This window comes from Homalodisca vitripennis, chromosome 2 (genome assembly GCF_021130785.1).
Source record: "Homalodisca vitripennis isolate AUS2020 chromosome 2, UT_GWSS_2.1, whole genome shotgun sequence".
Lineage (NCBI taxonomy): Eukaryota > Metazoa > Arthropoda > Insecta > Hemiptera > Cicadellidae > Homalodisca > Homalodisca vitripennis.
In genome coordinates this window covers 27269907-27287751 of record NC_060208.1, presented here as the reverse complement: position 1 = coordinate 27287751, position 17845 = coordinate 27269907, and the positions used below count along the sequence as shown (strand labels likewise).

The 17845-nt window shown below is 37.6% G+C and overlaps 1 protein-coding gene across 2 annotated transcripts; it reads right to left on the bottom strand.

Moving 5' to 3' along the window:
• Nucleotides 1-474: 474 nt before the first annotated feature.
• LOC124353723 (galactose-specific lectin nattectin-like) lies at nt 475-17066 on the bottom strand. 2 transcript variants are annotated; one of them, XM_046803696.1, is made up of 4 exons: nt 16922-17066; nt 9781-9824; nt 2311-2422; nt 475-863 (listed from the first exon to the last, which is right to left on the bottom strand). In XM_046803696.1, the coding sequence occupies exons 1-4, from the start codon at nt 16983-16985 to the stop codon at nt 613-615; spliced, it is 471 nt and encodes a 156-aa protein (XP_046659652.1). In that variant the 5' UTR covers nt 16986-17066; the 3' UTR covers nt 475-612. The 2 variants fall into 2 exon arrangements, with proteins under 2 accessions (XP_046659652.1, XP_046659653.1); XM_046803697.1 differs by having other exon boundaries at nt 2311-2419.
• Between the last annotated feature and the right edge of the window lie 779 nt (nt 17067-17845).

Below are 17845 nucleotides of genomic sequence, written 5' to 3'. Positions count from 1 at the left end.
TAGATTATAATCGCATGAACATTTTAGGAATAAATTATACCCTAGAATTCAATGATGGAATGGCCCAGGCTGAATCTTGTAGCGTTGTAGTTCTAGTAACAAAACCCTTTAATTTTATGTACAACTCAACCTATGCATGCATTAAATATTCTCAATACTTCATCTGTGGGACGTCCCAATTATGTGATTAAAAAAAAACTGAAAGTCACTTGAAAATTTGGAATTTTTTGTGTAACATTTATAAATTCAAGTGGCATATTCTAATCTGTAATCATTTGACGTCTGAGAGGCTGGTTCCATACTTGATTGACACCTTGTACAAAATAGTTTTTCTCCAATTAGGTGCCATAAATTTACAACTACTTACCCTAAATCAAATAATAGATCTTTCGTTTTAGCAGATTATGTGTATAAAAATATTAACAACTGTATATACAACATAGCGAATGGAAACTTGGTAAATGAAATATAATGCAAGTTTGTATAGTATTATATTGTACCGCTAAATAATAGGTAATAATAAAGAAAATTGTCCCTAATAGTTCCACATTTAAAAAATAAAAAGCTAGTAAGGCACTTAGAAATTAACTTCTCCAGAGTAAAGTAAATAGTTTAGCCTTGATATTCGCAGACGAAGTAACAAATATTCTCGCAGTTTGCGGAATGCCAGAACCAAGATGTTTCGGATTTATAGCCGGCAGAGGCGCAACGGAGGCTCCCGGTATGCGATTTAGGTTCGCCGGAGTCCCAAGCGTTAAAGTCAACCAGGGCCTTCCCCGTCGACATCCAATACCAATAGTTGAAGTTGGCCAGACTGGTGAGTCCTATCCAGTAGCAGTGTTCAGGGTTTCCAAGGGATCCGCCTGTAAAAGTTTTTTTTTAATTGAAGATTGAAATTAGAGAATTCAAATACCATTTTATAAACCCTATAGATGACACTTTTATAACCTACTAGGATAACTTTTTGTTCTCTTAGGATAATAAGCTTATAAATTGCACTTAGTCCTATAAGTAACTTAGGGCGGCTTCCAGAGTGGCAGGATATTCAGGACGGGTAAGATTAGGGGGAAGGGGTCGCCTCCTATCTAGATCCATTACGAAGAATTAGAGCAGTAATCTCAAAATTATGTCCCCCCGGAAGAAGAGGAGGCCAGCTCTGAACCAGACTCTCCGGTCAAAACAGGTAGGGGGTGGCACACCCTTGTTGAAGCTAGCAAGAACCTCTGATACTTAGTAGACGAACCCCACCAACTCCAACAGTCATCTCCCGCAGTAGACTAGACCTATCGAATTACCCTTGCGCCCCAGAATATCGACATTTGCGATTTGTGATGTGCCGCTCCTGGACATCCATAAGGTTTCCCAGATTTCAGTGACACATCGTTTTTTGCTGTGCCCAGTGGTAGGTTCAACTGGAAGGTATAAATCAGTAAGAGATCCTGCTGGGGTACTTGTGCAATGTATAAACGTTGGCTGCATATAAAATTACATTGGCTATTTGGCTATTGTCAGTTCTGCGTCTTCTACAAAGCCATAACCAAACATATCTTCATCGTTTGGTAGTGTTGTCATTAGTTTGAAATATTGATGTTGTTTTATAGTCAAATTTATCTTAAATAAACAGTTTTGTAAATCAATAAATACGCTAATTTTAAGTAAAAATTCCCTGTTTTATACTTTTTGGCTTTTACCTTTCATAATTTAGTTATAATAAAAATTAGCTTTGAAAAAATATTTTACTTGTCTTGGCGTTATAGGTAAGTTAATTGATTTATTAGTGGTGTGCCAAGGGCTATAAGCTTATTGTATATACTTGACTAGTTAAAATACTGATTACATGTTTAAATTTACATGGAATCTTGCATATGCAGCTATCATATACCACAGAGCACCCTTTTACCGAATACATTAAGATGGTTTAGCAAAGGCATTCCAATGATCATGATGCCGGCAACATAGATACCACTATGGAAGTTGGCGTGGTCATGCTTCATAATAAACCTCTTTAATAAATAATTTCATTTACACTTCTTAGGCAAATATTATTTCAACAAAACTGACGTGCGTCCACTATCTGACCTTACAGGTATCGAAACTAAGTGTACATTAATAACAAGTAAAACAGTTTTCCACCCTAAGGTACCACTTCTTATATTACACAATATATTCCAGGTTTAAAGATTGCTGCACCAACCCCTTCGACTATTAATTTGTTCGACGTCACTGGCTCATTTGTTTGAGTGATGTCCTAAGACTACTTACTTTAAAGTTGTATATTTCCATAAAAAGTACGAGATGACTGGTACTTACGAATCCTGTTAAGCTCAATGATAAAGCCATCGTTCTTCTCCTTCGAGGTGATGGTCGCCAATTGGCCACCCTCTCTCCGACAGTATTGGTAGGCGGCGACCCAGTTCAGCTGCTGACAAATCAAGCCGTTAATTTTAAATCACAAGTCACAAATCTCTAACTGGCACAGCAGTGCCTCATGGGCCACTGACAAAAGCCGTTGAGAGATCAAAGAAATTGCTAAGTACCTATTTTCGCCTCGAAGGGACACAAGGAAACGTTTATGTTTCTTCAGGGATGTCTCATTACTGTCTGGAGCAAAGCTTATATTCTGTTTACGTCACAAATTATTTTAATTTTGACCCTTGTACCACACACGCAACCTTCGACTTATTAACAGGGACCAATCTGGACTATTGCAGTTAATTTTGAATAATGGATAGGGTTCAGCGACGGAGAAATATATTAAATTCTCGTGCCACTTCAAGAGTTTCTACAAAGATTATCTTGGTTGAAATTAATTCAGCATTTATCCTACTTGTTTTAAAATTCTTTAATGCGTGATTACAACCTTTCCGGCATTAATGAATTCTCTATAAATGTCTTTATAATTGCAATGCAATTATTTGAAGTTTTCCTTTTCTTTGGCGATTTAAATTGAGTGGCACAATATGAGTATTTTTACCAATAGTAAATATTCTACAAGTATAGATTAGTAGGCTAGTTTTACAATTATGTTTTTGCTTCTGTTTTTAGAAAGGCTGAGAAATGTTTAAATTGAACCTTAAGCGACTATTGAATGCCTCAGACATCGCATTCGGACACATTTTGTAACCTCGGACAATGATCTGCGCCAAGTCCTCAGATCCGTCAACATCCAACACAGAAACGGATGTTTGGTATGTTGGTGATGACGTTGTCGATGGCTGAGCTCTACAATGTGGTCACTCGAGTTGGCGTGTTCACAGACCAAAAGTGGAGAAAATATCACGCAGCCGCTGGGTCTGGGGGTTGAAATCTACAATAGTAATGTGTTGATATTCAGTCGATTCAATAACACGTATTGGACAATGAAAGTTTATTAAATACATTTATTCATCTTTGGTAGAAGTCTGCGCGTTCAAGTGCACGACTAACATCAGCTCGTCAAACTTGTAAATTTGAGTTCCGAGCAATTTCTCTTGTTTTAATTTTAGAATTACAATTGTCGTTTTCTAAAAGCTGCTACTCTTAAATGGCATCACCTGGCACAGATGGACTCTTCACGTCTGTAGCAGGAGACAGTGGAATGATCTCTGTAGGAGAAGATGGTCCAGCGGCAGTATCCACAGAGACAGACACTTCCATGTCCCTGTCTTGAAATCATTCGATGACAGGCATTTTATCAGGACAGACCAAAACTTCCAAAAGCATGTTGGCCAGGGGTATTTTGCCTTGCATCCTCCCGATCGTGTTAAAATCCAGTAACTCTACTCCTATACATTAGGTACATATTTCTTCTTAGAAGGAATTGATAAGGGTGTTCTCTTGATTGATAGGATGAAGTCATGTATGTGATTGTCCCTTTGCGTGAAATTTAGTTTTGACGATGGAAGGATTGTGAAGGAAACAGGATTTTTTCGGACATTTGCCATCGTTTAGTGAAACAAAATATCAGTAACACCACGTTGAACTAAAAAGAAAACCAAAATTATCAAACGGATCAGATATTTATAATAAACCAATGTGAAACTTCAGCTGTTATTTAATATTTTTCATATTATTTATAATTAATCGATTTTGATATTTATTTTGATGTAGGCGTAAATTTGTACATATGTATATTATGTTAAACTTTGGATATTTGATAACATTGTTTTCTATTATCTACAATTAAGTGTTGGCGATATTTATTTGGATTTGTTAATTTCTGGCATGCCATCTGTTACTTGATATGTACGAAATGGTTTACCGTTGACTCAATAAATGAAATGAAATGAAATGAAGTCACAATATGGTTTTAAGAAGTTCATCTAGCATGAACCAATAATAATAATAATAAAAAGGTCCATTCCTGTGCCCCGTCCTTTTTATTTCCGCCATTTTGTTTCTTTCTGCCGTGACGATTGCCATTTGCTATTGGCCTCTGGTCAGTCGTAGGTGGTTGGTAGATGAATGCAAACATATTGTGACCTGTATTTTGTAGTTCAGTTCTAATGATTAGTTTTGTGTATAGTTTTCTTATTAAGTGCATGTTTTAGTGTTGACACTAAGTTGACACACAACATGGTGGTTGAGATTCCTGACTTCGGCGTGCTACAACGCTTTAGTTAGATTTGTTTGTTTTAACATAGTTTGTAATTATTTATTAGGTTAGTTATTTACCTGAAGAAGAGATCAGATTGCAGATCTCAAAATGTAGAGTTACTGATTTTTTTCACTGAACGATGGCAAATATCTGGAAAATTATGTGATTGTAGTAGTATTGTTGAGAAAACGACCTTTGGAGTGCTGATCAGGCACTCTAGGTGTTGGTAGATGACTTGGCAGTTCCACGTGAGATATCACTGGTACCAGCATTAAATAGCAGCTTCTGGATGGAGCTTCAGAACTGTTTGATACAACGGCAAGCAGTCGAGCATATGGCGGTCATTTTTGTCCCTGAGGCCACATAACGTTGGATCAGACCAACACATGATGAACGTAACCGTCTCCTTTTAGTAACAGTATTATAGGTTAAGTGCTCTTTTGCTGGCTCTTGGATGTTGTTTTCTGTTGGACTGTTTTTTCCGTAGTCTTTGTTGAAGATTTGTTATGATTCTTTTATTCTTCCTCCGTTAATTTCTTGTCTGTGCGTTAGCGCAGATTCCTTTTATTGCTTTATTAGTGGTGCTGTTCATAATAGAATTTGAAAGATCGAGAAGCATCCTGGACAAAACTATCTCCAGCTCTTCTCCTAAATGATTTCTGGGAAGCTGATTTCTGAAAGCTTATGTAAGCTTTCTGTGACTCTGTTGATGAGGCTATTGCCTGTGCTGGTTACTCTGAGAATGTATTATTGATGGGCGATTTCAACCTGCCTAACATGGATTGGTCTGCCTGTGATATTCGACAGGACTCTGGGCATCTCGAAGTTTGATTAACTTGGCGTCTTTTCACAATCTGCAACAAATTAACTACACACCCAATTTCAGAGGGGTATATCTGGATCTCGTTTTCTCATTCCATCCCTGACTCTGCAGTGTTCCCAGCTCAGGACGTACTAATCTGGGAAGATGCACACCATCCGGCGCTCTCCATCCTTTTGAGTCTGGAAAAAGGCCCCTTTCTCTGCCAACGTAAGATATGTGCACGATTTCCGCCGTTGCAATATGGATGCCATATTCAGTGAACTCCAAGATATTAGCTATCCATTACTATACTCATCAACTGATATCGAAGCTTATTTTAAAACGGTTTCTGTGAAACTATACGTCAAACTATAGTTCAAAAATTTACTCAACAAGCTTTCCGAAATGGTTCTCCAACGGTCTTAAGCAGTTGATTATTGATAAGAAAATATCTCACAAAAAGTACAAGATGACTGAAAAGCCTTCGCATTTTAGAAACTTTCAGTAATTTAAGAAGGCAATGCAAAGATCTGGCCAGGGCCTGTTTTTACAAAATACACTAGTAATATTGAAAATAGTATAACTACTAATATCAAATCATTTTGGTCCCACATTAACAGCATAAAGAGTGACTTTACTGTTCCTACCATTCTGAATTTCGACTCTAAAGTGGCAGAAAACTCCAATGGAAAAGTATGTGAGCTTTTCGCTGACTACTTCTCTACTGTTTTTAGTGATACAGCCGTCGCTATTCCTACATGTGACTTTGGGTGGAATTTCACGGTTCCTCCGTGTTCCATATCACCGACAGATGTAGAAAAAAGGCTAAAGCACTTGATGCCACCAAGGGTGGGGGGCCAGATGAGATCCCTCCGCTTGTATTAAAATTCTGCGCTCCTGTTCTGGGCTCCACATCTCACTGTCTTGTTCTCTGCCCTGTTTAAAGCTTGGCGTTTTCCCCTCTGTGTTAAAGCGGGGTTTTGTTGTGCCCATCTTTAAGTCCGGCGACCGTAAAAACGTGAGGAAACTACAGACCTATTTGTGATCCAGTCTGCCATTGCCAAACTGTATGAAAACATTATCTTGGACCACCTATACTTTCATTTGCGGAAATGCATATCCCTGGAGCAGCATGGCTTCCTTACAGTCCCGTTCAACCATTTCTAACCTACTCGAGTTTCAGGAATATGTAATGTCGGCCTTTGGAAACTCGAGCCAGGTGGACTGCGTTTACTTAGATTTATCAAAGGCCTTCGACAGAGTGAACCATCACCTGCTGATTTCAAAGCTTGAGGGTTATGGTGCGTGGCTCACTCCTGAGGTGGTTGGAGAGTTACCTGAAAGACAGATTTCTTATTGTCAAATTTGATGGTCCTTACCTCTAGCCCCTTTGGAGTTTTATCAGGAGTCCCTCAGGGATCGCATCTGGGCCCCCTTCTCTTCAGCATATTTTATGAATGACATTGGCAGTGTTATTACCACGAACTTCCTTATGTATTCTGACGATATGAAGATTTTTGAGAGAGTCCCCATTAACTGGGACACGAAGCATTACAAAGTTCTCTGAAACAACATTGGAGACTGGTGTCGTGCGAAAGGAATGGAGTTGAATGCGACTAAGTGTGCTGTCTTATCCTACAAACGTTGGTGCTAATACTTTTCACCAACAGCACTTTATTGAGGAGAGTGGATAAGGTCAAGGACCTGGGGGGTAATTATGTTCACCTTCTCTCAGTCCCCCAGGAACACATTCTACAAATCATCGCAAGAGCTAACTCGTTATTGGGGTTTCATATTTAGATCCACGAAACATTTCAACTCACCATACACTCTTGTCGTCTTGTATAAGTCTCTGATTCTCCCTGTTCTGGAGTATGGATCGGTCATTGGTCGCCCTACCAATTCAACCATATCGACCAACTACAGAGTGTCCAGGAGCGCTTCATCAGGATGCTTGGCTCCAGGTTGGGTTTCACTTACCGCACAACTCCTATAAGCGAAGTCGAGAGTCAATTTACCTCCTACCTCTACATAGAAGACGTGTCAGCTCACGGATCTGGTAACTCTTTTCAAACTGGTGAATGGACTCCTTGACTGCCCAGGTCTCCCAGTGGCATTGACTTCTCCATCTCAAGAGGAACTCGTTCGATGATCATCTTCCGTAGACGCTACCATCCTACTTACTTACGCTTACCACAGCGGTCTCTCTAGACTTCTTAGAACTGGAAGTGATGCTGCTCCACATGTTGACTTCTTCAATGAGACTGTCGCATCTTTCAAGAGAAAAGTGGCTTCCCTTGTAAACAACTAACTAGTAGCCTGCCCCCTCGCGCGCACGCACACACACGCACACACACACACACACACACACACACACACACACAACACACACACACACACTCACACTCAAACACGCACGTCACTGGTATGCATGTAGTGGAATTTTAGTTTATATTTATTTCAATGTTAAAATTATTTAAGATGTTAAGATGTTGTTGTTTATTTATTAGGTTTACACATGTTACTGATTATTTATCTTTTCTTGCATGTCGCTAGTTATTTTTATTGTTACTTTTTGCATGTGTCAAATTTTGTTATCACTTAGTTGTTATTTAATTCTAATCATACACTACACATTTATTATTGTTGCTTCGTTTTTATATTTAACTATTTATTATTGTTTTTGTTTTGTTTTTTTTACCTTTTCGTTGATTATTTGTTAACTTATATTTATTACTAATTCGCTGTTTTATTTATTACTTATTTTAACACTGTTTGTTATTTAATTATATATGTATACATTATATTAGTGCTATTAATAGTTTATACTCCTTTTTAACTTATTACATGTACAAGTGGTGTAATTCCGTTGGAAGAATAAATAAATAATAAATCATTGATCAACCTCTGCGTCTAAGACTCGAATAGAGGCTCTATACGTTTCATGTGATCCTGGATTTAAACGAAGCACGATATCCCCAGATAATTCTTCGACTGGAAATAAGGTTGTAAGAGTGCATGAGGTTTACAATGCTCTTATTGAGCTATAATCAACAAAACCGCCAATACAGCATTTCTTAAGAAAATGCTGTCATTTCTTACTAAAAAAACTCACAAAAATATTACTGAAACAACGATTACAGCGCACCCCTACGGACCACATCTAGAAACACGATGTACTGGATATAGCGAAGCGTTAGCGAACTCTTTTAACTGGTTCAAGTACTTGCTTAGTGAGGTATCTATCTATTTATTTATTCTTCCAACGGAATTACACCACTTGTACATGTAATAAGTTAAAAAGACTATAAATTATTAATAGCACTAATATAATGTATACATATATAATTAAATAACAAACAGTGTTAAAATAAGTAATCAAAAACAGCGAATTAGTAATAAATATAAGTTAACAAAAAATCAACGAAAAGGTAAATAAAAAACAATAATAAATAGTTCAATATAAAAACGAAGTATATATTCGTTTATTCGTTATTATTATTCTTTAAAGTCGTATCGAGTTTCGATTGCCTTTGCCCTTTCTTTTCTAGTCCATCATTACGAGTTTTTAATGATCCAACAAAAAAGTGTCGTAATTTGTTCATAACTCTCTTTAAATTGTGATTATTACTTATAGTTATATTTAGATAAACTGTTCTTAACCAAGACTATAACAACATATGACCTCACATACATATTTTAATGATTTGATGTAATGAAGGCATATTGTAGATTATGTGTGAGTCTTTTTACAACATTTCTAGTGCTAGAACAAATCTCAACGGTAGAACGTAACTATGAAATCTATAAATCTTAATTATCTTTGTCAACACATAAGCAACATACTAAACCTTAATATAACCAGTTATTCTTATCGGACAATACATCTGCAATAGTTCTTCTACCTCGGGTTTTTTATAAGGGTAACATTGTTATCTGTTAACAAGATAGTTATTTTCATTACATTGATAAGTCATGGAAATATTTCTCTTCTCAACGGTTCCAAAACGTTTTGTTTTGCAATTCTTGAAAACCAACCATTCTCACATTATTAATAATAGCTTTTTTCAATGGAAAGTGCCACCCTAATAAGACATTCATACATGCAGAGTTAGTTACTACATCGTAACATAAAACCATTTTGAATTATACATTTTTCGTTAAAAATACGGACATACAGACGTAAACCTAAGGAAAACGACCATAATATTAAAGGAACGCTTTTCTGTTCGTTTACTCAACCATATTCTAAAATATTTTCCTATAACACCCAGTAAAATGTACCAGATTGTATCCTCTCTAGGAAAAATATTCGAGTATACAAACAAAAAAAAAACATTGAGATACGATTGTAAGGACGCTGTTTCTACAGTAAAGTATTGCATTTTTCAAAAGGGGTTACCGGAATTGTGATGACAGCTTCATACTTCTTCTTTCCTGTGATATCTAAAACAAAGACAAAAATATTTAAATACTCTGCATTCAAACCTTGGGTTAATAGCTTGGTTATATCTTGTATTCCTTACACGGAAAATATATAATAAAAAATAATAAAAATAAATATAATAATAAAATTAGAAATTACACAGAAAATTACAAGTTATAATTAATATTACAATTACACTCGAGGTATCAATGGCATCTTTTACAGTATAAGTATATGTTTGTATTTAATGAATGAATGCCTAATACGTAGTCACGTAAATTAGTATTTTTTAGTTTAATTCATAAAATATTATTATTGTTTGCGTCGTCGAAGGGGCTCAATGCTAAAGCCAAAAAAGGTAGTAACGGGACGGTGTTCCGCTTCTGAGGTCGTCATGATACGTGAGAGGCGAAAAAGCAAGGAAGAGTACCTAAGGATGCTGGTAAAGTTCAGAGATCAGTTTGAAATGAAGGACAATAAATAACACAAGAGAGGAATCCTAATTAAGTCGGAGGACAGATTTGGTAAACATACGAAGTGTTGAGAAGTGATGTGCAGAGGAAGGGAGCTTGAGAGCATCGAAGAAATCGATAATGATTCTGTATGATTTGATCTCGGAGGTAACGCACGTGAAGAGGAATGTAAGTAGCTCTTGAAAAAAGTGCTTATCTAAGTGAACTTTTCTGTTAAATCGAAAGAAAAAGCTATATTTGAAATAGCAGATCAACAAGACGAATTTATGAGGCTTTATAGATGACAGAGATTCGGACAAGTGACAAAACATTGCAAACTGCTTTGATGAGAAATCCAGTTGTTTTTAATTGAATGCCACGATTGGAAAGAAACCGAAGGAAGGACAGGTTAGTATAGATGTATTGCAAAAGAACAAGTCGTGTGTGCAGACTGACGGGGGTGGAGGATATGGCTAGTGGTGCCTGTATGAAGGAGAAAAATTTTAAGGTTTTTTAATTTATATTTTTAAAAGGCAACACAAAAAAACAACATTGGAGTTTATGTAACAGAGTTGGATTTGCCGAACTACAGACGAAATAGAATATAACAAAGAATAATGAACGTGACAAATCGTGATACTGAGTGCTAAGTGCATTGGTGAGTGCTATAGAAACGTTTTCAGTTCGTATGGGGTAATTAGAGCCTTGTGTGCCCGAGAAAGAAGGATCCCATCAATAACTCTACAAATAATATAGAGAGCTGTCTGTGAACTCTGACCTTTCTAAGGCATAACACCGATTTTAGGATGCTGTAGTTATATAAAGACTACAGAACTAATGTACGCAGTGATCTTAGGTACTCGATAGGAAACTGTTTTGAAAATAATGCGCAAATCCTCAAAAAACCACGATTTTTATTATAACTATTGAAAGGGGAAAAATACTATTAGGATCCCCGAGAGTCCCAAACATGCGGTCGACAATTGTTTGCGTGTTTTCGTAAAACGATCACGAGAACATGTGTAAGCCCGAGTATTATGTATAACAACTGGGGAGCGATCAAACCCACGTTGGACATAGAAGAGCTGTACCAACAACATAAACTTGTGAGTGTATGACTGTCCCTGAATTGCTGAATGGTGAATGGATAAACCGAGTATTATGGCTCACAACTGGGAGAGCGAGCAAACCCACATTGGGCCTGAAAGAGCTGCACCAACAGTATAAACGTGTGAGTGTGTGTCTGTCCCTGAATAACTGAGTGGTGAGTGGATGAACCGAGTATTATGGCTCACAACTGGGAGAGCGAGCAAACCCACATTGGGCCTGACAGAGCTGCACCAACAGTATAAACGTGTGAGTGTGTGTCAGTCCCTGAATAACTGAGTGGTGAGTGGATGAACCGAGTATTATGGCTCAAAACTGGGAGAGCGAACAAACCCACATTGAACCTGGAAGAGCTGCACCAACAACATAAACGTGTGAGTGTATGTCTGACACAGAATGTCTGAGTGGTGAGTGGATGAACCGAGTATTAAGACTCACAACTAGGAGAGCGAACAAACCCACATTGAACCTGGAAGAGCTGCACCAACAACATAAACGTGTGAGTGTATGTCTGATACAGAATGTCTGAGTGGTGAGTGGATGAACCGAGTATTATGGCTCACAACTGGGATAGCGAACAAACCCACATTGGGCCTGAAAGAGCTGCACCAACAGTATAAACGTGTGAGTGTATATCTGACACAGAATATCTGAGTGGTGAGTGGATGAACCGAGTATTATGGCTCACAACTGGGAGAGCGAGCAAACCCACATTGGACATGGAAGAGCTGTACCAACAACATAAACATGTATGTCTAACACAGAATGTCTGAGTGGTGGTTGGATGAACCGAGTATTATGTAGCGAACTAGGAGAGCGAGAAACCCCACATTGGACATGGAAAGCTGTACCAACAACATAAACGTGTGAGTGTATGTCTGTCCCTGAATATCTGAGTGGTGGTTGGATAAACCGAGTATTATGTATCGCAACTAGGAGAGCGAGCAAACCCACATTGGACATGGAAGAGCTGTACCAACAACATAAACGTGTGAGTGTATGTCTGTCCCTGAAAGTGTGAGTGGTGAGTGGATGAACCGAGTATTATGGCTCACAACTGAGAGAGCGAACAAACCCACATTGGACATGGAAGAGCTGTACCAACAACATAAACGTGTGAGTGTATGTCTGACAAAGAAAGTGTGAGTGGTGAGTGGATGAACCGAGTATTATGGCTCACAACTGGGAGAGCGACCAAACCCACATTGAAGCTGGAAGTACTGTACCAACAACATAAACGTGTGTGTGACACAGAATGTCTGAGTGGTAGTTGGATGAACCGAGTATTATGGCTCACAACTGGGAGAGCGAGCAAACCCACATTGGACATGGAAAGCTGTACCAACAACATAAATGTGTGAGTGTATGTCTGTCCCTGAATGTCTGAGTGGTGGTTGGATAAACCGAGTATTATGTATCGCAACTAGGAGAGCGAGCAAACCCACATTGGACATGGAAGAGCTGTACCAACAACATAAACGTGTGAGTGTATGTCTGTCCCTGAATGTCTGAGTGGTGGTTGGATGAACCGAGTATTATGGCTCACAACCGAGAGAGCGAACAAACCCACATTGAACCTGGAAGAGCTGCACCAACAATATAAACATGTGAGTGTATATCTGACACAGAATGTCTGAGTGGTGTGTGGATGAACCGAGTATTATGGCTCACAACTGCGAGAGCGAACAAACCCACATTGAACATGGAAGAGTTGTACCAACAACATAAACGTGTGAGTGTATGTCTGACAAAGAATGTGTGAGTGGTGTGTGGATGAACCGAGTATTATGGCTCACAACTGCGAGAGCGAACAAACCCACATTGAACATGGAAGAGTTGTACCAACAACATAAACGTGTGAGTGTATGTCTGACAAAGAATGTGTGAGTGGTGAGTGGATGAACCGAGTATTATGGCTCAAAACTGCAAGAGCGAACAAACCCACATTGGGCCTGAAAGAGCTGCACCAACAGTATAAACGTGTGAGTGTATGTCTGACAAAGAAAGTGTGAGTGGTGAGTGGATGAACCGAGTATTATGGCTCACAACTGGGAGAGCGAGCAAACCCACATTGGACATGGAAGAGCTGTACCAACAACATAAACATGTATGTCTGACACAGAATGTCTGAGTGGTGGTTGGATGAACCGAGTATTATGTATCGCAACTAGGAGAGCGAGAAAACCCACATTGGACATGGAAAGCTGTACCAACAACATAAACGTGTGAGTGTATGTCTGTCCCTGAATGTCTGAGTGGTGGTTGGATAAACCGAGTATTATGTATCGCAACTAGGAGAGCGAGCAAACCCACATTGGACATGGAAGAGCTGTACCAACAACATAAACGTGTGAGTGTATATCTGTCCCTGAATGTCTGAGTGGTGGTTGGATGAACCGAGTATTATGGCTCACAACTGAGAGAGCGAACAAACCCACATTGAACCTGGAAGAGCTGCACCAACAACATAAACGTGTGAGTGTATGTCTGACAAAGAAAGTGTGAGTGGTGAGTGGATGAACCGAGTATTATGGCTCAAAACTGGGAGAGCGAGCAAACCCACATTAAACCTGGAAGAGCTGCACCAACAACATAAACGTGTTAGTGTATGTCTGACACAGAATGTCTGAGTGGTGAGTGGATGAACCGAGTATTATGGCTCACAACTGGGAGAGCGAACAAACCCACATTGGGCCTGAAAGAGCTGCACCAACAGTATAAACGTGTGAGTGTGTGTCTGTCCCTGAATAACTGAGTGGTGAGTGGCTGAACCGAGTATTATGGCTCACAACTGGGAGAGCGAACAAACCCACATTGGGCCTGAAAGAGCTGCACCAACGATATAAACGTGTGAGTGTGTGTCTGTCCCTGAATATCTGAGTAGTGAGTGGATGAACCGAGTATTATGGCTCACAACTGAGAGAGCGAACAAACCCACATTGAACCTGGAAGAGCTGGACCAACAACATAAACGTGTGAGTGTATGTCTGACAAAGAAAGTGTGAGTGGTGAGTGGATGAACCGAGTATTATGGCTCAAAACTGGGAGAGCGAGCAAACCCACATTAAACCTGGAAGAGCTGCACCAACAACATAAACGTGTGAGTGTATGTCTGACACAGAATGTCTGAGTGGTGAGTAGATGAACCGAGTATTATGTCGGTCTGTCACATGTATGCAACAAATGTTGACTTTAACAATAAAGAAACATTACTTACATAACATCCATTGGCAATTTTGCAAATAAAGTTCCAGATCTTGAACACCGAAATTATTTATATCTTACATACTCGTAATATGCACTTCCTTTTCAAAATGACATAGAACATTATAACCTATTACATTACTAGTGCATTATCCGAAAATTTAAGAATTTCAACTTGGGTGTATGTCTGACACAGAATGTCTGAATGGTGAGTGGATGAACCGAGTATTATGGCTCACAACTGGGGAGCAAGCAAACCCACATTGGACCTGGAAGAGCTGCACCAACAGCATAAACGTATGAGTGTGTGTCTGTCCCTGAATGTCTGAGTGGTGATTGGATGAACCGAGTATTATGGCTCACAACTGGGAGAGCGAGCAAACCCACATTGGACCTGGAAGAGCTGCACCAACAGCATAAACGTTTGAGTGTGTGTCTGTCCCTGAATGTCTGAGTGGTGAGTGGATAAACCGAGTATTATGGCTCACAACTGGGGAGCAAGCAAACCCACATTGGACCTGGAAGAGCTGCAAAAACAGCATAAACGTGTGAGTGTATGTCTGACCCTGAATATCTGAGTGGTTATTGGATGAACCGAGTATTATGTCGGTCTGTCACATGTATGCAACACATGTTGACTTCAACAATAAAGAAACATTACTAACATAACATCCATTGGCAATTTTGCAAATAAAGTTCCAGATCTTGAACACCGAAATTATTTGTATCTTATATACTCGTAATATGCACTTCCTTTTCAAAGTGACATAGAACATCATAACCTATTACATTACTAGTGCATTATCCGAAAATTTAAGAATTTCAACTTGGGTTATTTTACACTGACCTAACATACAACACTTATTTCACAAGTACTTATACAGTTTTTCACTCACCTTTTAACTTAAATATAAAATAGATAAGGAGATTTGAATACCTATTTTCAACACAAATTAAATCGCAAAAAGTCCTTCTATGCCCGAAGATTTACACCTACCACTACAACAAAGAGCCCTTACTTTTTACGATTCAATTATTGTTTTTATTTTACCTTTTCTGTTAAATATTATTTATTTCAGTATACAATGCACAGTTAACTTATAACAAACAAAGTAAAACAAATTCATGTTTTGATCCCATTGCAAAGCACGGGTACTCATCTAGTATATTGTATGTAAGAAGGCAAATGTGCAATTGTGCTGAAATTGTATATTAACACTGACATAATACTGTATATACTTCGATATGCCTACTTCCATTTCTCTAATGAAAGCTATGAACACCGACTAAAATATTCCTCCCCGCTGGCGAAAATTTGTTCAAATGCTACTGAAATAATTAAAGCTATTGAAGCGAATATAGTGGAATTTCGCATTGAAAATCGTTTTTTTCCATTTGCGTATTTTAGATTTTGGATCCGAGGAGTGAATGTATTACATTGGACATCATTTATCTCAGGAGATGTTCGTATATTTTTACAATAATATGTCTATAAGTTCCTGTTATTTAGCAAATAATTGCCTGCGAAGCCACGAGTAAGAGCTATATATATATATATATATATATATATATATATATATATATATATATATATATAATTTCAATAAACATTGAAATTAAATTAGGCTATTGCCACTTATACAAATTTAATGAATATATATATATATATATATATATATATATATATATATATATATATATATATAATATGTATTATCTTCATGTAGAAATAAAAATAAAAAACCCAATATTAGCAAGCTCTATAAATTTTCGTATGTTTTAATCATACTTCTTGTGACAGATATGATCCGATATTAAACAAATAATTGAATAATAAAAGCTTGGGGTTTCTGTGGTTTTGTGGTAATATCGCCGACAGTGAGAGATCCGGGTTCTATAAATAAACACACACACACACACACACACACACACACACACACACACACACACACACACACACACACACACACACACACACACACACACATACTGTATATGTTGTGTTAAAATAATTAATATAACATATAATCGGCCGACCACAAACGTCTATTAATTTGTATAAACAGCAATATAATAATTTTATTCTAATAAAGAGTTTTTTTTTTTCAAACTAGTTACTTTGCTGTAATATTGATTACTTGTAATTAATTATTTTAAAAGTTAAGTAAAGTGCAAGTTGTGTAAAGGATAATATTTTTGCCACGAATAATATTTGAAAATCTCTAATAAAACCTCGACTAGATTTCTTTGTCAAGGAAAGTGTTTAAACTGCTAATTATATTTATTCTATGAGTACAACCCTGAAAAGGTTCAGACAATAATTAGTAAAGAAGTTAAAGAAGGAGAATAATTACCATCTATTAAGCCGAAGACAAAGACAAATCCTGTCAGCAATACAAGAAGTGGAGACACATCCATGGCGTTTTCTGTCCGGATCACAAGCTCTGAGATCAATGCAAGCCAAGACAAGAGAAGCCAAACATAGATAAGACAATCGCTGCACAGATATGATAAAAGTAGGGTCAGACAGATATATTTATAACTTTGTTTATTTTTACTTCCCTGATTTACATTTCTTATGCATCTTGTGTTATAAACCCCCAGTACTCTATTTGTAATTAGTGTAAGATTAAAAAGCACGTTGTATTTCACATGTATATACATTCATACGTCATGTATTACACAAAACTGGGAATCCCACTTTTTCTGCAAAAGTGGTAGGAATTTCTAGTTTTACAAGCTACAACTCATTTGCTTCTAGTTCTATGAGAAAGGTGATTTATTTATATTCCAACGTTCATCCCAAAAATACATAAAAAAGTGTATTAAAAGTTACACAACAACAGATGTACATTCCTTCAAGACTGGCAACAATTGAGAAAAATGCAACAATTAGAAAGAATTTGTATTTTACAATATTACACAGCAAAATAACGTCTACAAATGTAAATAAAAGAAGAATTAAATCTAACATAATATGTAAACCTACCATAGTTGTGTCAGCAAACATGATACATTTTATTTAGACAGGTTATGTATCTCGAATTAGACTTCCTTACGTTTATATTAGAAACTTTGCTAAAACACCCAGTTATTATACACAGCAACTACTGCTCAAATACCAGAAATATTGCTAGATATAGAAAATTATAAATCCCGTTTAATCATATCAATTGAGTGTAGATTGTTTGAGAACCATTTTGTTGTATCTTTAACACCGCGCAGCCCCCACAGCTCTGTTAGACACTCTCTAGCGAAGTCTTCTGACTTTCTTGTGG

What these genes read in the sequence shown, in the direction of transcription:
- LOC124353723 (XM_046803696.1), bottom strand. Translation starts at nt 16,985, where the DNA reads ATGGATGTGTCTCCACTTCTTGTATTGCTGACAGGATTTGTCTTTGTC. An exon ending in TGTCTTCGGCTTAATAGATG is followed by an intron (nt 9,825 to 16,921) that starts GTAATTATTCTC and finishes TCTTTGTTTTAG; the next exon opens with ATATCACAGGAAAGAAGAAG. An exon ending in AAGCTGTCATCACAATTCCG is followed by an intron (nt 2,423 to 9,780) that starts GTAACCCCTTTT and finishes TTGATTTGTCAG; the next exon opens with CAGCTGAACTGGGTCGCCGC.